Source organism: Harpegnathos saltator, unplaced genomic scaffold (assembly GCF_003227715.2).
Source record: "Harpegnathos saltator strain DR-91 unplaced genomic scaffold, Hsal_v8.6 scaffold234, whole genome shotgun sequence".
Lineage (NCBI taxonomy): Eukaryota > Metazoa > Arthropoda > Insecta > Hymenoptera > Formicidae > Harpegnathos > Harpegnathos saltator.
This window is the reverse complement of record NW_020230022.1, coordinates 330,317-357,631: the sequence shown is the minus strand read 5'-3', so window position 1 is coordinate 357,631 and position 27,315 is coordinate 330,317. Positions and strand designations below refer to the sequence as shown.

The window sequence follows — 27,315 nt, the reverse complement described above, 5'->3', positions numbered from 1 at the left end:
TCACACATTTAGAAATTCCTTGGAATCGTCTATTGCAACCTCTTTGCTTTTACTGCAATATTTTATATATTTTAACCTTACATACTTGTAGAAAAATGTATATATATTCTTAAACATCATTAAGCAAACTCTCAAAACCCGTAATCTTTTAATCATGTGATCTTTTTCGCTTCCGCAAAAAAAATTAACGAAATATACGTATTTTTTGTCGGGTTGAATAAGACAACTCTTTAAAAGCCTATCTAAACAAAATTACATAATCGCATTCATTGATATGCGCAAGAAAATCAACCAATCATAATCCATACAAAGCGTGCCTTTTATATTAGACATATTTTACATTTAATTAATCTGTTTCCTTCTCTAGAACAAGTAATCATCAAAGGTCAAGATAACGTCAAAATTATTTTGACTTAATTTTGACATCATCTTTACTTTTATATAATTATTAGTTCTACTTCAGTTATGCATATGAACAATACGACTATGCAAGTTTGTCTCAATAAGTCTTAAACTCCAGTTAAAATTAATTATGAAACTAAATCTTAGTGTTTTTGAATCATCGGCATCTTTCACGATGTTATGATTATAAATATTATCTATATAACCAATTGTAACCTACACAATGGAACGTTCTTCGATTGAACAGATTGAAATTGCTCATATCAATTATCAATGATATATGGCCTTTCATTACATTCTCTAAGTTTCAATTGTTAATTGAACAATTCCTTTCACAAGTCAAAGATTAACATGCTGATTTGAAACATAATGCAAAAAGCTCGAAAATAAATGCGAAGCAGAGAAGAGATTAACAATGAATGATTATTATTTAATATGCAACTTACATTAACATGGAATGTCTAATTGACTTAATGTCTCGAAGCTACTGAATATGAATTTCTGCTCAAATCTCTTCCTTTCTGTAGGAGGTTTTTGGCTGTTTCGGTTACTTTCCTTTACATTCATATTGATGAGCTGAAGTACTTGTTTCTACGAGATGTTTAAAATTCGGTTGACTTTACGAGTGTTCAATCGTGATTATCTGCTGGCTTTGAAACAACAGAAGCGCGACGCTCAACGTTCTCTCCCCTCGGAGAGGTATTTTGACACGAGCGGCGTGGCAATCTATCGGCGACAGTCATCAGTACTCGCGAGCTTTACGACTGCACTTCGTAATCCGTATTCTAACGATTCTCGTTCTTGTGCGGATTTTCAGTGTTTCTTATCTTAGCGAGTCAACGAGATTTCACAACACTTATTTTTTTCATATTTCTTTTCCTTAACGCGATTATATATAAACATCGCGTGTGCTTACGCGTGTGTTGAATCGCGTCTATTCTTCTTCTTTTTTTTTCTTTTTCTTGTCACGTGTTGTGATTTCTTTTTTTTCATATTTTTTTTCATACAGTGTATAACACTGTATATATTCTAAATTAATATACAATGTCAAATCAGTTCCGTGCAGTTCGCTATTCAAATACCTGTGTGTACAAAAATTGCAGTAATGGGAAATGTAATGGAAAGCGCCTATTCAGGTTTCCCATGCAAAACGACGCAAGATATCATCAATGGATATACAATACAGGTAGATCTTTATCTCAGCGAAGAATGACTTGTCGAATTGACGTCCATTTAACTGTAAGTTGCATATTAAATAATAATCATTCATTGTTAATCTCTTCTCTGCTTCGCATTTATTTTCGAGCTTTTCGCATTATGTTTCAAATCAGCATGTTAATATTTGACTTGTGAAAGGAATCGTTAAATTAACAATTGAAACTTAGAGAATGTAATGAAAGGCCATATATCATTGATAATTGATAATTGAGCAACCATCTAACTGACGTCGTTCCTAGACAGCACGCGATCACAAGAACGTCCGAAAGACGTCTAGAGGATGTTTTACGTCCTAAGAACGTCCGAAAGAAATCTGAAGACTTCCAAACGTCTTCCAAACTTCGTAAAGTCTCTAGCATATTCCTTGATCTTGTGTTATGTGGCTTTCGATGTCGATCGACGAATCATTCCTCGCAGGGATCTTACTGTTTCATATATTAACGTCCTTTTTTTTAAAGAAAGGCAGATTCGTATATGTATTCTCTTAAAGTGAATCAGTAAAAATGTTTTTTATTGTATCAGTAAAAGGAATATTTCACCGTTTTTTGCTGTTTCAATTTTGAAATGGTAAAAAAGTTTGAAATACCTTGTAATTGCAACTGTTCGGCTTATTATCATTCTAATATTACATATTATTTTAACAACGTTGCATTCTAAATCTCAGTACCACAAAATTCTCACAATTCGCGCGATACTCTGTAAAATATAATCAGTGCATTCTTTATTGAAACATTATAGTTGTAATAAGAGCTTTTGCTCTAAATATAGCACTGCAAAAAATTTCGCTAAAAGAATCAGTGAATAACAGCGATTGTTCATGTTATTGATGCAGTTTGCAAATATTGACTGTGTCACTGCACACAAATCTCTTTCTTTTGTTCCATTTATATTTTATTATTTCTCATCAGTGGAAGCAAGATTTCACTGAAATTTTATTTCAGATAAAACTTATTTTAGATTTTTTGACAATGGATTGAACGTTGAGGTTTTATATCTTGGCCATCACAATCACTCGATCTAACATCTATGGATTTCTTTGTGTGGGGGGCTAAGCTAAGAAATCGAATCGTGGCTGCTGTGCATCAAATATCATAAGATTAGTGTTTGGCTGCAATACAAGCTGTCAGTAATAAATGCAATATTTGCATTGCTGCAAAAAGTCAACATTTTGAACAATCTATTTATTAAGGAAAGCAATAAATAAGTGTAAACAAATTAATAAAAAAATAAGTGTAAATATTAAATAAACATTTTTTTGTTTTTCTTTTATTTTCTTCACAAGGAAGTTAAAACGAGCAAATCTGTAAAGGACTTTTTTCTTACTTTATCGATCCTCTACACGCTTTTGAAGTTTTGACATTTAATTTCGGGACACCCTGTACAGTACTTATAATTTTTCAGTAAAAAATTAAGTTGGTTTTTAAAAATAATGTAATAAAACGTTAATAAATACAAAGATTATTGAAATATTTATATAACATTCACCTATAACTCTTTTTCTTATTTTATTAAAGTTATTTCATAATTTCCCAATTGCAATTTTTTTGTCTGAAAATGCTCTAAATATTGAAAAATGTGATTGTTGCTTTGTAGTATGAAAAACTGACACTTATAATTTCATTATTAATATAAATATAATGTAAATATTAAATGCTTTATTATTAATTATTAAATATAAAAATAATTGATATAATGATATCCAAAGAAAAACTAAAAATCCTAAATTAGAAATGTGTAATATTTAGAACAAATATTATTTTTAAATTATATTTAGACGAAACCATGACTTGATGCCAAATATCTTAGTGCAACCATCACAAAATTCTTCATTTCATGATGCTTACTGTATAATACACAATTATTCTATTGGAATACATATACAAATCTCTTGCTACGGAAGTCAGAAATAAACGCGTAATCGCTTGTTTTTTTATTTTTTGTTACAGGAAATACTAAGTTGGAGACATGGTCTCCGAATACCCTTCGAGCTGCGGGATTGTGCGAAGATCATTTTGTTGTGACGTCCTTTAAAAACCCACAAAAAATAAAATTGCGTAGAGATGCCGTACCAATTCCGTACGACGAAGATGCCTCTTCTGCATATAAAGATAATATAGAAATAAGAGAGGTACAAAGGGACGTTGCAGAATTATCTTTACCCAATCACCAAAATATTATATTAGAAAAAGAAGAACTTCAACAGTCTGCAGTACGAACATATGGATCTGGAACTATACTTTTCGACATTACTGCAGAAGAGGAAGATGTCATGGAATGGATGCATTTGGAACCAGAACCACACACACGTGAGAATGTGAAACGTAAGGAAAAATGCATGCAAAGTAAAGAAAATCCAGATAACAATCCAGATTTAATTATCAAGGCTTTAAGAATAGAAAATCTTAATTTACGAAAAAAAATTAAACGTTTAAATTATCAGTTGCGATATATGACACAAGCGCGTGAGAAGTGTAAAAGTCAAAAGTCGGAAAAACAAATATTAAAGAATTTGATAAATAAACAAAAATTTAATCCTGTTGCAAAAAGTATGATACATTTGCAACTGCATATTCCGCGCATACAATATACAGAGGAAGAAAAAATGCTTTAGCAATCTAAGCAATTATTCTAAGCAATTATATTATTATTCAGCGTCAGCATTTTGTCGCTTAAAGAAAGCAGGTTGCAATTTTCCCGGACAGCGAACAGTTAGAAGATGGTTAGAAGAGTATGATATAAAACCGGGATTTTGCGATTTTTTATTTAAAAAATTAAAAGAAAAAATATCGCAAATACCTGAGGAAGAACGAGTGTGTGCCTTAAAATGGGATGAAATGTATATAAAAAGTTATGAGGAATATTCTTTAAAATTAGATGAAATAGAAGGTCTTGTCGATCTAGGACCTCTAGGTAGAAGAAACGAAAGAGCTAAGTGCGTATTTGTACTTTGCCTTGATAGTTTGAATGCACATCATCCGTGGCGACAACCTTTAGCATATTTCCTTGTTAGAAATGCTTTAAAATCAAAGGAAATAGTTGAATTAGTGAAGATATGTTTAGACAAATTAAATGAAACAGATGCTGATGTGCAACTCGTGACATGTGATCAAGGTGTACGCAATCAAGCTGCGTTTAGTCAACTCGGTGTTGAAGTACAAACACCATTTTTTATATATAAAAATAAAAACTATTATGCTTCCTTCGACTTCCCGCACTTAGTTAAAAGATTAGCTAGTTTCCTTAGAATACATGATAAGATATATTGCAACGGGGAAATAATTGCATCATATTCAGATTTTATTAAGACGTGGTGTATCGATAATGCTACAAAAGGAGGCTCAAATTTATTATCCCATATAACAGAGGCACACATTCGTCCAAATAGTTTTGAAGCAATAAACGTGAAAAGAGCGTTTCAATTATTTAGTAATAAATTCGCAGCTGCAATTAAAATAGCCGGTGACGAAAAAGAATTAGATTCTAATACATGGAAAGCTACGGCTGATTTTGCTGAATATATGAATAACGTAATAGATGCTTGCAATTCTTATAGCCTTAAAGTTAAATTTGGTGGAAAACGGCCATTATCCCAAAAAAATCCTGATATTGAAATACTTTTGACTAATTTTGTGCAATGGTGTTCAGGATGGTCAAAATTTCCGAATAAAGTATTTCAAGTTTCATGCTTCAAAGGTTTCGCAATTACAACACAAGCTATTCTTACTTTGTATAAGATACTTTCACGTAAATATGATAAGTTTGAACTTGCAACAGGTTTATGTAATCAAGATTCAGTGGAACATTTGTTTTCAAAACTTCGACAACGCGGAGGATTTAATCCTAATCCTACCGCAAGAATGGTATGACTGTCTGTTAGACATATTCTTTCTATGGGTTACATTCTGGCAAGCGATAAGGGCAACGTTCAATGTTTTGAAAGTGAGGCTCTTATTAATCAGCCGAATCATCTCATGAAAACGATTGAACATTGCATAAGTGTTAATAATGCTGACGTTATTGTTGTTGATGATGATGTTGATTCAGAAACAGAATTGTTCGATAAACATGCAGAAATTGTAGAGGAATACGATGATGTAGACATTGAAAATATGAATATAATAAGTAATTATGATGAAAATGCTATTACATTCTTTGCAGGATATGTAACACGACGATGTATTGAAAAAAATGATTGTAACTATTGTCGTCAAATAATGTTAAAAACACCAATGGAAGACGTAACAGCTAATGAAAAATATATCGAATATCGAGAATATCCTAATGCAGATGAAGATGCGCCGACAGTCACGAAATTAGTTCGACCAACAAATCTTTTTATAAATATCATTAAAACACAGTTAATGGCTTTTAATCATTCGTGGCAACATCACTGGGCATCCACACAACTTCTTGAAAAGATGATAAATGAAGGTATACATGCCACTAATAAAATGCATGCTGAATGGTTTGACATTCATAAAAAGTGTTACAATCATCGTATGCAGGCATTAAAATTTTTAATGACTGTTAAGATATATTCCCGCACACGATATAATAACGATAGTATAAAAGCAAATAATATATTCAATAGAAAATTAAAAAATTTATCGAATAAATAAAAAGATTTATAAAGGAAAACTTATAAAGGACAAACATATCAAATAAAATAAAATACGTTTTAATAAAATAAAGAAAATAAATAATATAGAACGTATAAAATTGTACAAAAGAAGCACAAATGTTCAAATTTCGCGAACGTATTCATAATTACGAAAACTAAGAAATGTACGATTTTCTTTCTTTATTTTGTTATTATTTGTATCTTATATATCCGTCATTGTGCGAAGTAATATTACAGCATGGTATCATGATGTTGCATTTAAAATGTACCTCTATACATGTATAGAGTGTTACAAGTTTGCAAATCATGTATCTACTATAAGTATTACTTTTTAGTAAAGAGAAAAAGAAATATGTTTTCTCAATGTAATGCAAGATCGCACTCACAGTTGAAATAATTGCATGAATCACATAGACTAGCAAATGTATCACGGAAAAAAAAGGTTTTAATGCAATCATGCTATGCAATTGAGAAATCATATATAATTTCTTATTACCAATGACATCCTAAAAGATACTAATGATGATGAAAAATTATAAGGAAATGCATACAAGTGAATCGCATTAAACGTTGACACACGGTATTCAACATAATTATAAAACAGGATACAAACGAATGCCGTTACACATATGACACATAACACTAAAATATAACAATGATTTTCGTTAATTAGTACATAGTACAATATTGCAAACAATAAGACGTCTCGATATTAAAAAGGTGAGGAAAAGGGACGTCAATATATACTTACAACTTTTTAAGGAGGTCTACCTGTAGATTTCCCCGTGATAACATTTGCTAGTCTTAGATTTATGCAATTGTTTCAACTGTGATTGCGATCTTTGCGTTATATTTATGAATGTGTCAACGAGAATAAAATTTTATTTATTAAACATATTTCTTTGAGTACTAAACATTTTCTTTGAATATTGATTTTATAAATACAGTAACAAATATAATATAAAATATATTATAATATAATATATTTTAATATTTAAAATATCTTATAATATAATATATTTTAATATTTAAAATATCTTATAATATAATATATTTTAATATTTAAAATATCTTATAATATAATATATTTAAAAAAATTTAATATAAATTAAATTGTAGGATGAAGTTTAAAAGTTAATTGAAGTGCTTCTTTAGTGGAATAGGTCTATTGGGGATATCACTTAAAAAAAAACGCATCGGCAATAGTACCTCTTAGGTGATGTGGAAATCTATTGATACATTATAATTTTAATAATATACATTATAATTTTACATAATAATTACATTATAATTACATTATAATTTTACATATACATTATAATTTTAATAATATAAATATATTGTTAGCATATAAAAATATTATATATAGAAAAATTTTTTTGATAAAAACTTTTTATTAATTAAATCTCACAGTTATTATGATGTCAAGATCTCTCAAGGTGAGCATCGCAACTGTGTCAGTCGGTAGTCCCGCCGGACGAATTGAAGCGGCAATAGGAAGTAAATAAATATAGCCCTTGAAAATCGTCTCCATTTAGCAAATAATTTCGAATATTACATTAGAGGAATATAGCGAGACCAAAGAGATTGTTCGTATTACGGTTTCTCCTGTACTCTTGTATTACTACCGCCAGCGCAAAATAAAACTTGTTAGCTTTCTCAAAATTGGCGTGCAGATCTTTTGCCCAAAATCTTTCAACTCCCTTCGGATAATTCCTTCTCCGATTCAAAATATGTAAGAGCAACCGATCCCGTGTGGACAATCGATCACGGGAAGGTTTCTTTTTTTTCGGAAATTAGCGGAAAATTTTAGCGTTGGCGACTCATTTCGCGAATTATACAGGATTGCCGTACCTGGCGCCCAACGTTCAAACATTAGCTTTCGAGCTGGGTCAGAAAGCCGACGGTAATTGAGGCGAGAAATCATCGCAAAACATAGAGAATACGTAATGCACTTAATCTCAGCGAGAAATAAGTCATCGATCGCCATCGAAACAATGTCGAATGGACGTCGACTTGACGGTTTCGATGGCGATTCGACACTGTTTCGTTGATGAACGAGTTATTTTTCGAGTTATTATATGCTGCAACTTTTATCCTTTCGATACGCCGTTCACAAAATTTCTTTGAGTGAAATATAATAAAAAAATAAAAAAAAGAAAATAAGTCATCACCGAGTCACTCAAACTTTTTTCAGTTATGTGCAATAATTTTTTATAACTTTCCACTCATATAGAATGATTTTTCTGAATCATTCTGAATCATTCTGAATCATTCTGAATTATTGAGATTCTGAATCATCAAATGAGAATTTTCACTAAATATTGAAAAGTGAATCTGATATACATACAGTGAATTGCAAAATGATTTAGATACAATGAAGTTGAGCTAACTACATTGTCAAAATTATAAGTCATTACTACTGACAGACTTATTCAGTAATTTTATTATATATTGTAGTGGAATATCGGAAAGAGCGAAGAGGTATATCGACGCGTACTCAGAGTAAGAAGTTGAAAATTTGTATTTAATCGTTCTTTTACAAAGCCGTACACTGACGTTATTACACTGACGCGAGCTCCAGTTCTACGCGGAAATTGTAAGCGACCCGCAAGAAGCCGCAAGAAGTCTCATAAGAAGAGTCGTAAGAAGAGCGCACACTTTCTTTCGCAAGGTGACTTATATAACCGTCAAGACAATTCTCGATCAGTCCTTCAGATTCCTCATCGACGATTTCAGAAGGAATCCAGGAGGAATCGTCGATCCCGCCTATTATTGAGTCAAGCAACAAAAACTGTTTACATTAACTCTCGTTGTCAGGCTACTCGATAATGTCGAGATTATGTGAATCTGTAGATCGAAATTCTGCTTTCAATACTATTATTATTATTATTATTATTATTATTATTATTAAGTGTTCTTTATTATATTTTTAATAATATTATTATTGCAAAAGTTGCTCGGTAATGACTTTCAATTTTGCCAATTTTGTGAGCTCCCAACTTCATTGTGTCTACACCGATTAGCAATGTATTGTAAACTCAAGATTTTTCAAAGTCATAAGTTGCATTTATTTATCGCATCTTTGGTAATTCAAGTTTGAATTATTTATTGAAATAATAAATAAAAAAATAATAATATAACAAATAACGTGTGTTAATCTTAAACTTATCTTTTTTAATATTCTTTTTAACTATCCTAACATTCTTTTATTAATTGCATAAAAAAATATATTAAAGGAAAAATCCTCTTTATTGAATTATATGAAATGTAAAGCTCTGAAAATGCCACTTCTGCTTTGAACACGTTCCCGCTTTTTCGATGAATGAACAATCATAAGAAAGATACAGCTAGAAACGCTCCCGGCAAGAAAATATTAAAAATATATAATGACTATCGATTTCTATCGATGTTGGGAATAATAAAGTATCAACAGCGTATATATCATCGTCACAGCACATATCACTCAATTAAATTAAACATTCGTTTGATTATTATGTTTTCTTATTATGTAAACTTGTTAGCGCTTCTCGTTGTTAGCGTTTCTCGTTGCTGTACAAAGTTCAGTACATGCTTTTCCGAATAAAGTATATATTAATTTCCTTGTAATTTATTAGACATCGTTTTAAACTGTAAAGTTAGTGCAAGCCATGCTATATAATAATAAGCAGATAATAGCATAATTTCGTTAATGTATGTGTCATGTACGTAAATATTACTCTTTAACACTATAAGTACAAATAGAATAAAAATGACTTGTTACTTTGTTAACTTTGTATAAACATAACTGAAATATTTATAACAATGCACTTTATATTTTTTACTTATTCTTTTTGAATAAAATTGCAAAGAATAAATAAATAAATAAATATTTGCTCTCTCTCTCTCTCTCTTTTCTCTCCCCTTTCTATAAACGTATCTTTCTACAAATGTCTTTTTAATCATTCAGAAGAAAATAGATCGTTAATCATCAGTAGTTTAGACCTTTCATTCTTTACGCACAGATAATTTAACATCACCACGGTATCGAGCATGAAGCGATTAGTCGAATACTGACGGGCTTTAAAAAAGGCTCCGCCTATTCGAGCGGGGAACGTTTCGTATCATACATACAGATACAAGTGCGTAAAAGCCATTGGTTATGTTAAGAGAAAATTGCTTTGCAACTGTAGTAAAATTCGTGAATCCGATTGAAGTTCTCAGGCTATGTTTAAAATAGAAGTCGTAAAGTCGTAAAGTCGTAGACCCTAAGAAATTGACAAATTGAGAATTGATTGTGATTTGAAAAATTACAATCGATTTTTTCTGAACCGCATGGAAAATAATGAACTGTGTATTGGCCAATAGTCTTTTGAATTACAGCTTAATGATTTTACGACCTCTATTGTAGACGATCCCTTAATCTTGACTGAATCAAAGAGCATCTACTAATTAGATTCACGAATTTTACAATAGTTGTAAAGCAACTTCCTCTATTGAACGCATCTATTGACGCAACTGTCTTGAAAAATATTTGCAAACAGCACTCGGTTTATTAACGCTGATGTGCTTCGGAAATCAATATAACTTGTATCGAATAATAATTCGTAATGAACGTGCTATAATATTTTAACCTTTTCGATACGGCGGATACTCGACGTGTAGAGTGACTCAATGGTTCAAAAAAAGGAATTATATCACTTTATTGATCAAGTCATAATATCCCACATTACTTCACTGCATAAAAAGTCTTATTTCAAAAGTATTGTTTCGTATTTACGAAATTTTGTCATGAATTCTGCTTTGTAATAATCTTGGATTGGATCGGGGGTCAATTTTTTCAGTGCGACACGGGGAATAGAACGTGAAAATCTTGTATGCCTCTACATCCAAAAACAAATAGCAGAAGTAAATTTTTTTTTAATGCATTTTTCGCATTTATTTGAATTCTATCTATTGCGATTGAATGCGAGGGACGTTTTGATTTAAGTGGATTCTTTTTAATGTGAAAGTTCGTATTCGTTAAAATTTTACCACTTTAAAGAGATTCAGGTACTTTTTAATGTAAAATTAAATATACTTCACTGTTTGACAATACAATTTTATAGACAAATGTTTATTAGTTTAATTAATAATTAGAAACGATTCCTTATAATATAAGAAAATTAAAATTTGTAAACATTTTTAATGAAAACATTCACCACTATCGTCTCATATTCAGTGCAATGAAATTTAATACAAACCAAAAGTTTTCAATTCCTTCGCTGGGGCCAGAAAATAAAATTAAGAAATATTGAAAAAATATTAGTATTTTTTAATTCTTTTCGATCCGACATTTTATGCAGGATTGTTTTATTAAACAACCAGAATAAGGTGAGACATACTGTTATATATGTTTATGTAAGGTGTTTTCATATTTATAATGAGTTTTATTCGACTGTTAATTGAATCGTTTATCCGATAAGAACAGGTATATTGTATCCACGTGGAATCTATATGGTTGACGTAAATGTATTGTCGTTTAATGCTCTGCAAAAAATGTTGGATTGAGAAGAATTAACAAGTATTGATATTTTTTAATACTTCTAATTTCTGCTTTCTGATCTGAACAGAAATATTGAAAAGTATTGATTCGCATTAAACTTCATCACGCTGAATGCGAGATGGTAGTGATAAATGCTTTGCATAAAATGTTTATAAATTTTTACTTTCTTATCATAAAGAATCATTTGTTCTTTGTAATTATAAATTAGACTAAAAAACATTTGTCTACAAAATGGTATTGTCAAACAGTAAAGTATATTTTATTTCGCCCTTATGCATTGAAAAGTATTCGAATTTCCTTTCAGAGTGGTAAAATTAAAACAAATACGAACTTTCGTTTAAAAAAAAATTCACTTAGCTTAAGACATTCCTTGCATTCAATCGCAGTAGATAGAATTCAAGTTAATGCGAACTCTCGCATTGAAAAAGATTCACTTCTTCTGCTAATTGTTTTCGGATTCAAAGGCAAGATTTTCACGTTCTATTCCCTGTATTATAATGAATACATATACTGAAAAGTATTGGTCCGCGATTCAACCCGAGATTGTTGTAAAGCAGAATTCACTACAAAATCATGTCTAAAAAGTTGCAAAATAGTTGTTAACATATATTTTACATATTATTATATTAAGTATAAATTCAAACCTATATTTTATATATAATTACGAGTAAAGGCATTTTAAACGCCATTGTCGTTGTCTGTACCGTGCTGCAGTACAATCTGTTTTATAGAACGCGCGCCCGTACGCGCGATCGTAAAAAATCGGCAACTATGCGCCTAGCGTACGCACACGTTTTCTAATTAGTCGGTGTCTGGCACTGCAACGAGAGATGTCGGCGAATGATTCTGTGAGTATATATTTAATCGTTAAATATTAATATAATTATTATATATATATATTAATTATATATATATATATATTATATGCAACAAATATGTTTTATGAATTTTTCCAGAACGAGCTGAACGCGGTGATGACGACGTCCACGACGGCGGCGTCTGCGGGGGCTGCAATGGCCACGACGGCCACGACGGCCACGACGGCCACGATGGCCACGACGGCCACGACAGCCACGATAGCCACGATGGCCACGACGGCCACGACGGCCACGACGGCTACGACGGCCACGACGGTCACGACGGCCACGACGGCTACGTCGGCCACAACGGCTACGACGGCCACGACGGCGACCGAGCCAATTATATTAACTGTAAGTATGAAAATCTGTATATGTCTATGCTGATCTATATATTATATTAAATTATAATATATTATATTAAATTGTAAGTTGTTATTTAACGCTTTGTCTCATATTTTAAAATTAACTTATTGTTATAGCCTAAAACACTGCAAAATATTATTAAAGCAGCTGTCGTGGCTGCAGTAGGAAAGGAAGAGGGAGAGGAAGAGGCAGAGGAAGAGGAAGAGGAAGAGGCAGAAGCAGCGGCGAAGACAGAGGAAGAGGCAGAGATGGTAGAAGGGGAAGAGGCAGAGGTGAATGGAGAAGAAGAGGCAGATACGATACATTTGGTATCAACATTTTTCTACATTAACACACACACACATATGTATAAATATTAAAAAATATATATATATTGTAAAAAAGAAAATTCCACAAATTTTATATTTATTCATTGTCAATTTCCGAAGTTTCCAAATCATTTCCTTTCTTAATTACGCGAAACGCAGTATGTGAAAGATGAAAGATAAAATCGCCGCTACCTCGCCTCGTGTTTACTGCTGCGCGCCGCTCAGTAGTGAGACAAAGACGGAACGATTGTCTGTCGTCTGTCTTTTTCTAACCTACTATCCATTGTATGGAAGTAGTACGGACACGAACCTAGGCGCATTTTACTTTTATTACCGCGAAAGTGCGCCTAGCGGACGTAGTTTAGGCGCATTTTGGTCAGATGGCGTATTTAAAGTGCGCCTAGCCGTACCCCCGAAATACGGCCGGTGGCCGCTCTCATTCTTCTCTCTGGTATAAGTATACACAGTATTGACACTGAACTTTTTAGTGGTCATTTTCCAGAGCGCACGTGTCGCTCTATCCTACCAGGAACATGGCAGCCGCCATAGATGACGTATTTAGGTTAAATGTTTGATATACATATTTTTATTTGTGATGTACCAATAAATCTTTGGTACAAATAAAAGAAATTGAAGAAATTGAAGAATTACAAAATATTAATAAAATGATTCGAGGAGGGCACAGTTGTGCCATGTATAAATGACCGAATATTTCAGGACAAATACCTCGCTTAAGCTTTTCTGGTTTTCCGAAGGACGTAGAAAGGTAAAAATAATAATTTTTTATTAATTTTACATATTTGTTTTAGAATTGCCTGAAAGTTTAACTTATACAGGGTGTCCCATTTTAAGTGTCCACCCCAAATATCTCTTATTTTTGATTTTAGAGAAAAATGATTCAGACACGTTTTGTTTGGTTTTGAGGGAGCCATAAGATGGTACCATTGATTTGACCTTGAAGAGTCATTTGAAAGTCACGTGAAGGTTAACTCATTTTTTAAATAGCACCCCCTATTTTTTATTACATATTCTTATAGCTGACCTCGAGAGCTTCCCAAAACATTATAATCAAATGTTTTTTGGTGAAGTACTTTTCGAGTTATAAAGCTCCAAATTTACAAAATTTTGATAAAAATACAAAATATTTCGTAAAACATTCACTTTCCGATAGTCTTATCTTACATGATCCAACTAATCAAGGCAAGATCCGAGCATGATTCAACCAGTCAAGGCTTGCGGGGGCGCCCAAGGACGAATCTTACCCATCGTCCTCTTGTATGGGCGCCCCCACGGATCGTCGTCCAGGGAGCTCACTAATTGCTCCCAGGCTTCCCGCTTGGCCTTCTTGATGGCTGCTTTGAGGACCACCCTGGCTGCAAGATAGTCCTCTTTTGCCCTTGTGGCATCCCCGTCTCGTCGCCGGGCGCGCGTATACGCCCTCCTGGCACGGTCGGAGGCACCGCGGAGTATCGCGATGTCCTCCGACCATCAGTACGCCGCCCGGCGCCGACGCGGTTGGGAACGGGGCATCGTGGCGTCGGCATACGACGCCACGATGCCCCGTTATCTCCCCGGCCCCTTCCAGGGAGCCGGGGTCCCATTCACCTGGCTCTATGTGCCAGGTGGCCACAAGGACAGCAGCCTGGAACCTGTCCACGTCCAGTCGACTGAGAGCTCATCTTTTGGGGAGAGGAAAATTCCTCTCCTCTGGGCGGCAAGCCGACACCTGCTTTGGGGAGGCGGAGGGACCAGACTATATATCTGTGGTCAGACAGCGTCTCGCCCTCCACCCTCCATTCCGAAATCATCCTTGCGGCCGAGAGGGAGGCCCAAGTCAAATCAATGACCGATGACCCCCCTCCCGGCCTTACGCAGGCGCCGGTGGGCCCTCTGTTTACCAACAGAAGGTCCAATCCCGCCGCCCAGCCGATGACCGCCTCGCCCCTGGGATCCCGCTGCCGGGGACTGCAACCCCACTCCTCGGAGTGGGCGTTGAAATCCCCGGCAATCACGACAGGTCGGGGATGGCACTTGCGTACCAAATCCCCGACCCTGTCTAGGATCACTTTTATGCGGGCGGGGCAGCCAAGTCCGGCTTTGTTTCTGAGGTGGGGGAAGTACACCCCCACCACAGTCACGGGCCCCCAGTCGACCGCCACGTACGAGGACCCCTTTTCCCTTAAAACACAGGGAGGGGTCCCCGCTGCAGGGTCAACCACCATGGCCACCGAGCCGTCCGGGCTGCCGAACCAGCATTCGCTGTTGATCGGCACCCAGTTCGGCTCGGTGGCCAACCCCAGCCCGGCGCCCAGTGCCCGGATACTGTGCACCCACAGGTCCTGGACCCGGGCGCCGCGGCCGAGGTTCGCCTGTAGCACCCGGAGTGGCGTGAAGGCTAGGCCTTACACGCCTCCTCCGGGCTGTCTACTTTCACCCCCTCTTGGGAAATCTCTGGCGGCTGGACCGCCTCGGTCTCCTCCGAGGGGGCTTCGGCTTTGGTGGCTACAACCTGCGCCTCATTGTGCACGGAGGGTGACTGCCTCGCGAGAGTCCCTACCTGGACCTCTCCCACCTTTGGAGGGTATGAGGGGAAGCCGTATACTACTAAGAGGGGAGACGGTGGTGAATCACCCTCCGCCTCCCCTTCCCCTAGGGTGGTTGGGGGTGTGTCGTCGGACTGTACCCTCCTAACTTTCCTGGTGTAGTCTTCTTCCGAGGATCCGCTGGTCCCTTCCTTCTTTCGCTCATCTCCCCTCCTCTTCCTCTGGGACAGCGTCTCCTTCTCCATCTGGACCAGCGTTGATGTTCTTTCAGGGATCCCCCAGGATGCCAGAGATGAGTCCTTCTCCTCTTGGTCCCCTCCCGAGGAGTTTACCTCCTCCCTCGTTGCAGAGGAGGCCGGATTGACCTCCTCCAGCTGCTTGCTCCGGTCCTCGGGTTCTTTTGGAGGGGGCTGGCTTCCCCCTCCTGCTTTCCCTCGATCACGGTAGGCATCTTTCGTTCTCCTTGTGTCTTCGCCCCCCTCCTCTTTCTCGAAGAGGAGGGCTTGCAGGCAGGCCCTCCGATTTTATGATCAGAGGGCCTGCCCGCCTCGGCGCAGACCGGGCAGCGAGCCGCCCCCTGGCATCCCTTGGCGCGGTGGCCGGGGTTACCGCAGCGGTAACATAGCCCGCTGCGGTCAGTGGCGTTATCGCATCGCTAGCGCACGTGCCCCGGTTCCAAACACCGGTAGCACAATTTGGCGGGAGCGGACAGCGCCACTACCCCGGCGCGAGTCCATCCAACTTAGACTCGCTCCGCGGTGGCTGCCTTCGCGGCAGCCGCCAGCGGACACCGCATAACCACTGTGCCGGTCCCCCACCGGGAGACACTTATCTCGCCGGAGGAAACTTCCTCCGGCGTGCATCCCCCGGCGAGGGCTACCGCGGCCGCCACCTCGTCGGCCCCGGTCGTCGCATCCAGGCCGGTCAGTCGCAGTGTCGCGATTTGACCGGCCTACAGATGCGAAACCCGGGTCCTTTCTCCGCCGCCAGCTTGCGGGGTTCCTCCGCAAGCCGGTCGGCGGCTGCCCCCGCGATGAGGCCAGGCACTTCGACCAGCATATCCCTGTTCAGGGCCTGAGTTACTCTCAGGGACCCCGGGATGCCCAGGTCTGCTGGTCTTATACGGCGCCTGGCCTCCACCATGAATTCCCGATAGCGATCGGGGGGCAGGTGATGGCGACGGCCGCACTCTTCGGCGGCTTCGGCCTACCCGGTCTCGCCACTTTCCTCTCCCTCTTCGTCCCCGCCTGGTTGGAAGGGGGAGGAGGGGGAGGGGCAGCGGGAGCCTTGTTCGCCTCCTTCTCCTCCTTCCTCCTCTCCCTTCTTCCCGAGGACCCGGGACCATGTTTCCTCCTTACCTTTTTCTGCCTGAGGCGCATATCTCAGCCCTTCCTCTATCCCCAGTCCCTCCAGTTTCCTTGCCGGGATTTCTGGTCCTCCTCCTTCGGCAGTTTCCTTCTCCCTCTCCTCCTGGAATCTTGCCTTTGCCTTTTTCCACTTTTTCTTCTCCCTGGCCCTTTCCCTTTCCCTCGATTGGTCCGCTGCGGTCCGTTGCACCTGGGCCTGGCTCTCCTTTCCACCGCGGTCCTCTTTCTTCTCCTTCTCCCTTTCCTTTCCCCTATGGACCTGGGTTGGTGCAGGGGTTCCCGTCTCCCCCGCGACCCGGCTCCCGTCCCATCCCGAGACGAGGTGAGGCTTCTGATCAGTCAGCCTCCTCACCCCGGCCGGGGATGCCCGAGCCATGGTCGCCATCGCGGCATCCAGGTCCCCGCGCACCTTACCCGGTTCCGTCTCCGCACCGGAGAGGGAGTCTCCCTCGGGAGTCTGTCGTCATAGACAGGACAGACCCCCGGGAGAGCCTCCCCCTTCCTCGTCTCTCCTCCAAGGGAGGAAGAGGAGGAGGTGATTCTTGCCACTCTCCTCACCTTCCTCTTCATTTTCCTTCTCCTCTCCTCTTCCCCTTCCTCCTCTGCTGAGGTGGACGCTCCCCCGGTCGTCACCTCAGCGTAAGTTTTGCTCCTGCTTACCGGTTCTGGTTGGGGTGGCTGGGTATGAGCCTCGCGGGCCCTGCTCTTCTGAAGCTCCTCCTGGAGCTTCTGGTTCTCCACTCGCAGTGCCCTTATGCTCTCCCAGAGGTCATCCAGTTCTCTTGTCACCTCCGGCCTCTCCGCTCCTTCGCCCTCTTGTGCCGCTACCCTGGCTATAAAGGTCGACAGAGCTGCATGCGTGGTTACAGTGGCCCGGTTTAGCAGGCTGGTGAACGTTCCTTGGTGTTGCACCGTTTGGCCACCAACCCGACCGCACCCAAGGTCCGTCCCATCTCATCTGCGAGCTCTGCCGACCCTGCCCCCCTGAGAAGGCCCATTGAGAATCCGTCCTTGAACACCTCCTCATTGGGCCTCTTATCCGCCAGAGTTTGGCATATTCCCCTCTCCATGAGATTCCATGCCTCTCTCTCCAGCTTTCTGAGGCGCTCTTCCTTTTTGTCCTTCCCCTCCTTTTCCTTCCTCTCCTTTATCCCAACCCCTAGGCCGGCCGTAGGTGGTCTGCCCCTCTTCTTCTGTTCCGGCACTAGTACCGGATCCGGTCCCTCCACTATTTCCACCGCCGTGGTGGATCCACCACTAGTGGAAGGCCGTCCTCTCTTCTTTTCCGTAGCCGCAGCTGGTTGTACCAGTGTCCTCCCCTCTGCTTTCCGGACCTGATACCTGGACCCTTGGGAGAGGAGGATGTCGGTGACGACTACCAGGCCACCGACCCTCGCCCCCGACACCCTCTCCCCCTTCTCCGTCCCCCCATCGATGGCCCTAAGTGCCCCCTCGATCTTATTAGGGGCAGACTCCCTCTGCCTCTTTTTTGTGCAGAGGGGGCCAGGCTTGCTGGCCCCTGGTACTGGCGTCCCCTGGCCCGCAGGGACCTCAGACCCCAGGGACATGTCTGTTCCTCGTACGTGGCCGTTCTCGTGATCCTACGCGGACAGCTCACCTTACCATCCCTCCGGTGAGGGCGGTAATCCCGACTACTGTCATCAGTACCCGTTGAGGGGGATGGGCTTCCCTCAGTTCATGGCCCCTCGGAGGCTACCCCTCCGAGGTCCATCGGCTCTCTCTGCCCGGGGGGAGATGGCGCCCGCCGGCAGATCTCTGCCCATCCTTACTCTTCTTTCTTCTTCATTCAAAAAATCACCTGCCAAAGCAGGTGGTGAGCCCTTAGGCGAGTTGATATACCCGCCTGTACGGGACTCTGAGTCCGAAGACTCGGAGAAGTGTTTTGTTTTAAATTGAGATCTCATGTTGTTCCCATGAGTACGGCGGAAAGTGGGTGTCGACCCCGGGTAGAGCCCCCGCATTACCTGGGGTAAGTTTAGCGTGTCCCTTGGGTTCGCCAGGTGCCCAAGGTGAGGAACCACTAGCGACAAGTCACGCACCTGCCATTCATCCCGTAAGCGTGGCATGCCTCAACCGTAGGATTACGTGGTGTTTTATAGAGGACCCGTCTCGCGGTCCGGCCAATTAAGGCAAGACCCCCGGCCCCAGAGACATGACTTAGGGTTACGGTGTGGTAGGCTAGGGTCTGCCGGGGTTGCCTGAGTCCCCTGTACCAGAGTGTCGAAGCACCCTGGCCCTTCTCAATTGTGTCAGGTTGTACGTCCTGACCAGTACGGGTTTGCAATCAGGGTTTTCCTTTCCCTAGAACGGTTGCCTTTACCCAGCTTACTAGCCCGTTCTGCCCACGCTGTAAGGTCCTTTGGGCTCCACGAATGAGACCCTCCAGACCCTGTTACAACCTGGAGGCAGCTGCCCATCCAGGAGTGTTATGGACGCTCTTAGTCTGGTCCCTCTGTACAGACCACTCCGGCATGGTAGAACCTGCCAGGGGCCGAAGCCCCCGCCGTCACAGCTCTGTACATCATTAGGACACACAAGCCCCCCCACCACGTCAAGGTGGCGCCCCCGGGGGGCGGAGGGGCACGCCTGGCCGCTCGGACGTTTCCGCGGTCGGGGTCGGTGTGCCCTACCACGTCCTGAGAGGTCCCACCCTTGGAGGCATTGCACGTCGGTGCTCCGGCAGCCGAAAAGGGGAAGACCACTCTCCTCACCCGTCACAGCCACGGCTGGGCGGATGGAGGACCCCACACCCAGGTCTGCACACCATGGGGAATTACCCCCATGGTACCCGGGGGGTGGAGGGGTGACTCGGGCCGCTCGGACTTATTCCAAGGTCGGGGTCGAGTCACCCTAGGGCAATGAGGGTAAAGGACCCCACCTTCAGATGCATTGCACGTCGGTGTTCCGGCAGCCAAAGAAGGTGGACCTCCCCGCTTTCCCTCACCCGTCTGGCTTCAGCCAGGCGGAAACAGAAACCCACACCCGGGTCTGCACACCATGGGGGCAAGCCCCCATGATACCCGGGGAATGGAGGGGTGTCTCGGGCCGTTCGGACATATTCCGAGGTCGGGGTCGAGACAAACCTTCAGGGAAGGCAAGTTCCCCCTAGTCTGGGGGAGGGCCAATGTGGTCCTCCTCCGAAAAGAGAGCAAACCGGAGGACTCCCCCTTCGCATACAGGCCCATATGTCTCCTAGACAAGGCGGGTAAAGTTTTTGAGCGAGTGATCGCGGCCCGTGGAGCATATGTTCCTGGAAGGACCAGACCTCGATGACGGCCAATACGGCTCCCGAGAGGGAAGATCAACGGTGGACGCCATTGAACGCCTAAAATCCCTCTCGGAGACCATAGTGCAGGAGGGCAGGGTGGCCGTGGTGGTGTCATTAGACATCGTCAACGCCTTTAACACCCTGCCCTGGGGTAGGGTTGTGGAGGCCATGAGGGAGTATTTCGGCTTCCCACCGTACCTCATGACCGTTATCGAGGACTACTTCCGGGGTCGGCGTCTAAGCTGGACGGACGCCGACGGCAATGTATGCGAGAGGGGGATGAGTTGCGGCGTTCCACAGGTCTTGGGCCGCTTACTGTGGAATCTCAGTTACAACTCAGTCCTCCGAACTGCCTTTCTCCCCGGCTGCAGTTTAATCTGCTATGCAGATGACACATTAGTCTTGGCCGGGGAGAGATTGGGGAAGGCCGTGAGAACGGCCAACTTTGCGTTGGCGTGCGTTGTACGCTCCATCCGCGGTCTGAGTTTGGAGGTGGCAGAAAGGAAGACCGAGGCAATCTTCATGTATAAAAAAGGGGAAGCTACCCCAGGCCCAGATCCGCGTAGGAAGAGTCAGGGTCCCTATAGAGGCCCAGATGAAATATCTGGGCCTCATCTTGGACGGCACCTGGTGCTTCAAGGAACATGTGAACCGTCTGGTCCCCCGGCTGAAAGCAATCTCAGCCAACCTGGGCAGGATAATGCCCCACGTCGGGGGATCGGACTGGAAGACCCGTCGTCTCCACGCTGGGGTATTGAATTCGGTTACTCTATATGGAGCACCGATTTGGGCTTAGGCTCTGGCCGCCAGTCGCTCGCTACAAGCGCTTTTGCGCAGAGCGCATAGGGCCCTGGCGGTCAGGGTTGCCCGGTGTTACCGAATGGTATCCCACGTGGCGGCGACGGCCCTGGCGGGTATGCCCCCCATCGAGCTCCTGGCCCTAATGTACAGGTATATGTACCGTAGGAAGCGGGAGCTCATAAGGGAAGAGGACGACGTAGCACTCGTCCGGGCATTACGAAGAATGAAGTACCAGGCTCGGCAGCTCCTCCGCCAGAGATGGCAGGAGTTTCTGGCAAACGCCAGGTATGGGAGGAGGATTGTCGAGGCCGTCCAGCTTTGCCTGCAAGATTGGGTAGGCAGGGACCCTGATTTTCAGAATGGCACAGGTATTCACTGGGCACGGATGCTTTGGTGAGTACCTGTGCAGAATTGGGAAGGAGCTTACAACGCACTGCCACCATTGTGAGAACGACCACGACTCCGCGCAACATACTCTGCAGGACTGCCCGGCATGGGCAGCAGAGCGCGGAGTCGTGGTCAGGGAAGTGGGACATGATCTCTCGCTGCCCACAGTTCTTAGGAACATAGTGGGGAGCCAGAAGAAGTGGAACGCATTTGCCTCCTTCTGTGAGGCGGTTGTCTCACAGAAGGAAGACGAGGAGGAAATCCGCCGGCAGGCAGAGGGGCGCGGAAGGCGACAGAGGAGGAGGGAGCGCCATAGACGCTGAAGGGCGGGGAGGAGTAGGAACAGGGAGGGGGACATTAACTCCTCCTCCGAGGAGGCTTTAAGGAGGATGGTGGATCCACCATCCCCACCACCTCAACCTGCTCCTCCCCCTCCAAGGGCGCCGACACCGCCAAGAGGAAGGGCTCCAGGAACGCCCCGAGTCGTCCATCGCAGGGCAGCAAGGGGCGCTGGAGCTAAGAGGCAGTCCCGGAAAGGGGTGGCAACGCTGGCCAGGAGGCCAACGTCACCACCAACTGCCCCACATACGGCAGCAGGAACAACACAAAGGGGAGAGAGAGTAAATTGCCCTCCGTCCCGCCGACGTCAACTCCTCGAGCTGAGGTCGGATAACAGTAAGGGGGGAGAGAGTAGGATGGTGGTGCTGATACCACCATCAAAGCACCTCTCCTCCCCCCTTAATCAAAGCTCATTGAGTATGTGAGTGCGGTAGGGAGGGGATTACAAAATCCCCTCCTTATCTCTCCCTTGCAAGGGAAAACGGGAGTGCCCGGCGGCTAGGGGAACAAGTTGTTCCCCGCAACCGCCGGGCAGGAAGGTGGACCACTGGGCGGGGACTCCCAGTATCCCAACCAGCCCTCCACACGCAGGATGACTAGCCGTGGTGGCCCGGCTAGTTACACAACAATACTTTGGCGGCGCCCTGCCTGGTCGGGAACGGTGGTTGAGCGAGCCGTTGGCTGGCTCCCCCTTTCCGGCCTTAGAGGCAGGGCGTGAGGGGGAGCGGTGGTTGAGAAGAAGCCTTGGCTTCGCCTTCCGCCTCTCCTTCACCTCTCGAGGGAACGACGATGAATGTCATCCGGATTCGGGACCCCGATTGCAGTTACGTAGGCACCGGGGCCCCGATTCAAATCCCTTCGCAGAGCCATCTGGGAAGGTTTTAGCCAGTAGGAGTCCGGCATAACCCCGACCCTTCCCCGAGGGTCGGGGTATCCATGATGGATTTCCTCCTTGTAAAAAGAAAATAGTCCCCTATGTCAGAGCAATGCTGGGGAGTGAGAGGAAATGGGACACATTTACTGTCTTTTGCGAAACAGTAATGGCGCAAAAGGAGGAAGCCGAGGAAATACGGTGACAGGCGGAAGGAAGGGGGATGGCGCAAAGAAGGCGACAATGTTGTCGAGCCGAGCGCCGCTCCCCCAGTAGAGAAGAAGACATTGACTCCTCTGAGGAGGAGCCGATCAGAGGGATGGTGGGACCACCATCCCTATCACCATTACCTCCTCCTCCATTTCCTCCCCCATTCCTCGATTCATCACCCTTTCCTCCACGTCCCCCTCTACCCATTCCAACTCCTTCCTCCCCTCCTTGCTCCTGACCCTATCCTCCACTCCCCGGAGGGCTCCTCCTACCCGCTTGATGCCCCTAGAAGGGCAAAACGTGGGGCAAGGATCCCCACCAGAGGGAGACCGACAGTCCGCGACAAGTCGTAGGATGAAGGACAAAGGGGAAGAAGACAGGGGGCTATTGACCAGCCCTCTAGTCATCCGCCGACTCCCAAGACGGGGGTTGGATGAGGGTAAGGGGGGAGAGGAGGTGGTGGCATTATCACCGGAAATACCTCCTCCCCTCCCCCTATTTCATCCCATGACCCGCTTAAGCGGGTAGGAAAGCAGGGGTGTCTCATCACCCTTTCCTGCCTGACTCAGGCACGTGGGCCCGGCGGCTAGGGGACCTATTCCCCCAGTAACCGCCGGGCAGGAGGATGGGGTTCCGGGCGGGGATTCCCGGGACCCCAGCCAACCCTCCAAGGTAGGGCGGCTAAGTGGTGGTGGCTCACCTGGCCACGTAACAACATTCAGGCGGCACCCCACCTGGCTGGGAACGGAAGTCGAAGCGGGCCTTAGCCGGCTTCCCCCTTCCCAGCCACAAAAAGCGGGGCATGAGGGATGAAGAGGGAGCTGTGGTGGAAGAGGAGCCTTGGCTCACTTCCCCCCCTCTCCATCCCTCGAGGGAGGTGACGTTCACGTCAGGACTCGGGGCCCCAATGCAGTTACATGGCTCTGGGGTCCCGTGATAAGTCCCTTCGCAGTGCCACCCGGAGAGGTTTAAGCCGGTACGAGTCCGGCATAACCTCTCACCCTTCCCCGAGGGGGGTATCCATGATGAATTTCCTCCTCGTAAAAAAAAACATGGTCCCCTATCTCCCCCGTGGACGCCACCTTGCCGTGGTTGGAGAGCTTGCGTGTCCCGATGATGTGCAGAGCTGTGCCGGCGAGGTTTTGACCCCTCCGTGGGTGCCACCTTGTCGTGGTGTGGGGGCTTGAAGGTCCCAATGATGTACAGAGCTGTACCGGCGGGGGTTTCGGCCCCTGGCAGGTTCTACTATGCCGGAGTGGTCTGTACGGAGGGACTGGACCAAGAGCAGCCGACTGGGCTGGTCGATCAGCCTGGTCTATGACCAGACTGGTCATAAGGAGGAGACTATCACTCCTGGAGGCATTGCACGCCGGTGCTCCGGCAGCCGAAGAGAGAGGACCCCCTCCTTACCCGCCCTGATCTGTCCGTTATGGACGGATCGGAGGCAGAGGGACGCACCCGCACCCAGGGCTCCACTCCATGGGGATCCTCCCCCCATGGTGCCTGGGATGCGGAGGGGTACTCCGGACCGTTCGAAAGTTTCCGAGGTCGGGGCTGGGGTGCCCTATCACGTCCTGAAAGGTCCCACCCTTGGAGGCATTGCACGCCGGTGCTCCGGCAGCCGACAAGGGGAAGACCTCTTTCCCTCATCCATCCCAGCCGCGGCTAACCTAGGCTGGGAGGATGGAGGGTCCCACACCCGTGTTTGCATACCATGGGGAATTACTCTACGGTACCCGGGGGGGGTGGAGGGGTGTTTCGGGCTCAGACTTATTCCAAGGTCGTGGTCGAGACACCTTTGGGCGAAGAGGGGAAAGGACCCCACCTTCGGAGGCATTGCACGCCGGTGCTCCGGCAGCCAAAGAAGGTGGATCTCCCCGCTTTCCCTCATCCGATCAGCCTCGGCTGGGCGGAAGGAGGAACCCACACCCGGATCTGTATACTGTGGGGGTTAACCCCCCCATGATACCCGGGGGGCGGAGGGGTGTCTCGGGCCGTTCGGACGTACTCCGAGGCCGGGGTCGAGACACCCTTTAGTGCCATCTAGAGGGCCGCTCCTGAAGGCTTTGCACTCCGGTGCTCCGGCAGCCGAAGGGAGTGAACCTCTCCCTCATTCGTCTCGGTCACGGTCGGGCGGAGGGAGGAACCCACACCCGGGTCTGCACACCATGAGGGTTTGGAACCCCTCATGGTACCCGGGGGGTGGAGGGGTGTTCCGGGTCGCTCGGACGTATTCCGAGGCAGGGCCGGAACGCCTGTGTGCTGTGTCCGAGGGAATGCGATCGCATCGCCCTAAAGCGGACCCTCGGGCGGCCCGAGCACGCTGGCTGCCATGGGGGAGGCGCTCCCGGTGGGGTGCGACATCGGTGAGCTACCTCCTTCCAGGGGGCCCCCGCGTGACGGCGCTCTGCACGGTGCCCACATTGTCGGAGGTGTGGGACCCCCAAAAGCGGTCTGGCCACCAACGATGGTGGTCAGGGCGCGTGTAGGAGGCGGGAGACTCTGGGGGAACTCGGAGACTCCTCCCTTCCCGGGGGATGCAGGCATGCCCGGGCACAGGAGCCGTGCAGAGTTGCGGGTGTCAAACCAAACATGAGTGACTCAACTACTATTGATTTAATGGATCTGGACCATAATAAGACGACCATGGACTGCAACAGGGACAAGAATATACTGGAGGCTCTACGTAGCTCCAGTAAGTATGGGAAGGCCAATGTGGCCTTGAAAGACCTACCCAGCATCAGCCGGGGAGTAAAGAGGGAAGGACTCCGAAGCGTTACTGCCCAGTGCGGAATTGGAGCGGAGATATCCAGATCGCGATCGAGGTCGCCAATTGATGTTACTGGAACTTCGTCGGAATCCGCCTCATGGAGTGAATCGGACGGGGAAGGAAAATGGGACATCCCCAAAAAATCTAATGGGGTGACGGATGAAGAAAGATTCGCGATAAAGGTGACCCGCAAAAGAGGAAGACCCGAAACAACCGGGGAATACAAGGAGAAGAAGGTCTTTAAGGCAAAGCAAAAGGAACTTCTTGATAAGCAAAGAGAGGAGAACCTAATAAAAGGGCTCGAAAACCCGTCTGAGACATTCCGGGACTGTTCCGAAAACTGGAAGTATAAGGCAGAGATGAGGAGGCTGACGGAACACATGGAGGAGGCTCTCTTCAGGGATCTGGCTGCTTCAGTGTTAGAAGCAGCCCAGAGAGTCCTTGGATTTTCCGTCCGATCCAAAAACCTGAAAGGAACCCATATCAAGATTCTCCGAGATGCCTCAGCTGCAATTGCTGTGGACGCCACACTCATGGCCAATAGAATGGCCACGGGGAGCAGCGGTGAGAATTTGGTCATCATGGAGGTGATGACAATTAAAAATCAACAACTCAAAGCCTCACAAGAAGAACAGAGGAAGGAAATGGAAGAATTAAGGAACACTCTGCGGAGTATAAAGGAGGCACCGTCACTGATAGTGATGTCCTCCTCTCCTCCGGAATACGAAAGGAATGTAAAACGGAGTATAAAAGAGGCACCGTCACCAGTGGTGGTGACCCCCTCGCCTCCGGTCTACGTTAAGGATGAGGAAGTAAGGAAGGGGCAGGGGAGGATGATCCCATCCCAAAAGCGGACACGGATGAGGAAGAACAGGCTGTAGTGGGCAGGATTGAGGTTCAAAAAGGCATGATAAGACCTGGGAAAGTGCATTCAATTGGGGAAAGATTAGAAATAGCTAGGGCTGAAAGGAGAGAAAAAATAGGTCCTAGGATAAGGGAGGATATTCCCCTAAGTACCAGGGTAAGAGTAGAGAGGCAGGAAATATCCGAGGGAAACAGGGAGGAAATGTTGGAGGAAAGGATGGTCGGTATGGTGTTCCGGGCCATGGAAAAATGGGAGTCACTGAGAAACGGGAAGCAACATGGATCATAGAGGAATGTGTCCAAGGAGAAACCCGTGACTCAGGAGAAAGGAGGGAACAGCAAAAAAAGAAGAAAAGTAAGGAAGTTAAAAAGGCACCGGATGTTCAATCCGCAAATCAAACCCAAGGGAACCAGAGTGGGTCCCAACTACGTGGTAAAACTCCGCTTCCCCAGAGAGGCAAACAACAGGTGTCAGGAAGACAGGAACAGGCGAGAGTCGTATCAGTCCCCCAGGAGACATGGTCCAAAGTTGTGGGGCGGAAGGAGAGAAGGATGGAGAAAAAGGAAGAGGTAAGGAA

At 44.9% G+C, this 27,315-nt stretch overlaps 2 protein-coding genes across 2 annotated transcripts; one reads left to right on the top strand and one right to left on the bottom strand.

Moving 5' to 3' along the window:
* The first annotated feature begins 1,420 nt into the window (after positions 1-1,420).
* On the top strand, positions 1,421-7,915 carry LOC112588515 (uncharacterized). Its single transcript, XM_025298689.1, has 4 exons — positions 1,421-1,641; positions 3,567-3,941; positions 5,779-6,051; positions 7,655-7,915. Exons 2-4 carry the CDS (start codon positions 3,890-3,892, stop codon positions 7,747-7,749), a joined length of 420 nt encoding a protein of 139 aa, XP_025154474.1. The 5' UTR covers positions 1,421-1,641; positions 3,567-3,889; the 3' UTR covers positions 7,750-7,915.
* Positions 7,916-15,691: 7,776 nt separating this feature from the next.
* Positions 15,692-18,774, bottom strand: LOC112588508 (calponin homology domain-containing protein DDB_G0272472-like). Its single transcript, XM_025298679.1, has 4 exons — positions 18,102-18,774; positions 17,765-18,039; positions 17,198-17,663; positions 15,692-16,263 (listed from the first exon to the last, which is right to left on the bottom strand). Exons 1-4 carry the CDS (start codon positions 18,772-18,774, stop codon positions 15,692-15,694), a joined length of 1,986 nt encoding a protein of 661 aa, XP_025154464.1.
* Positions 18,775-27,315: the final 8,541 nt, after the last annotated feature.

Coding starts and splice junctions, on each gene's coding strand:
- LOC112588515 (XM_025298689.1), top strand. CDS start 3,890: ATGGAATGGATGCATTTGGAACCAGAACCACACACACGTGAGAATGTG. Junction 3,942..5,778: donor CACACGTGAGAATGTGAAAC/GTAAGGAAAAAT, acceptor CATTCTTTGCAG/GATATGTAACACGACGATGT. Junction 6,052..7,654: donor TGAAAAGATGATAAATGAAG/GTATACATGCCA, acceptor TAAATCTCACAG/TTATTATGATGTCAAGATCT.
- LOC112588508 (XM_025298679.1), bottom strand. CDS start 18,774: ATGTCCCTGGGGTCTGAGGTCCCTGCGGGCCAGGGGACGCCAGTACCA. Junction 17,664..17,764: donor GAAGGAAAATGAAGAGGAAG/GTGAGGAGAGTG, acceptor CTATGACGACAG/ACTCCCGAGGGAGACTCCCT. Junction 16,264..17,197: donor TGCGCCTCAGGCAGAAAAAG/GTAAGGAGGAAA, acceptor GAGGGAAAGCAG/GAGGGGGAAGCCAGCCCCCT.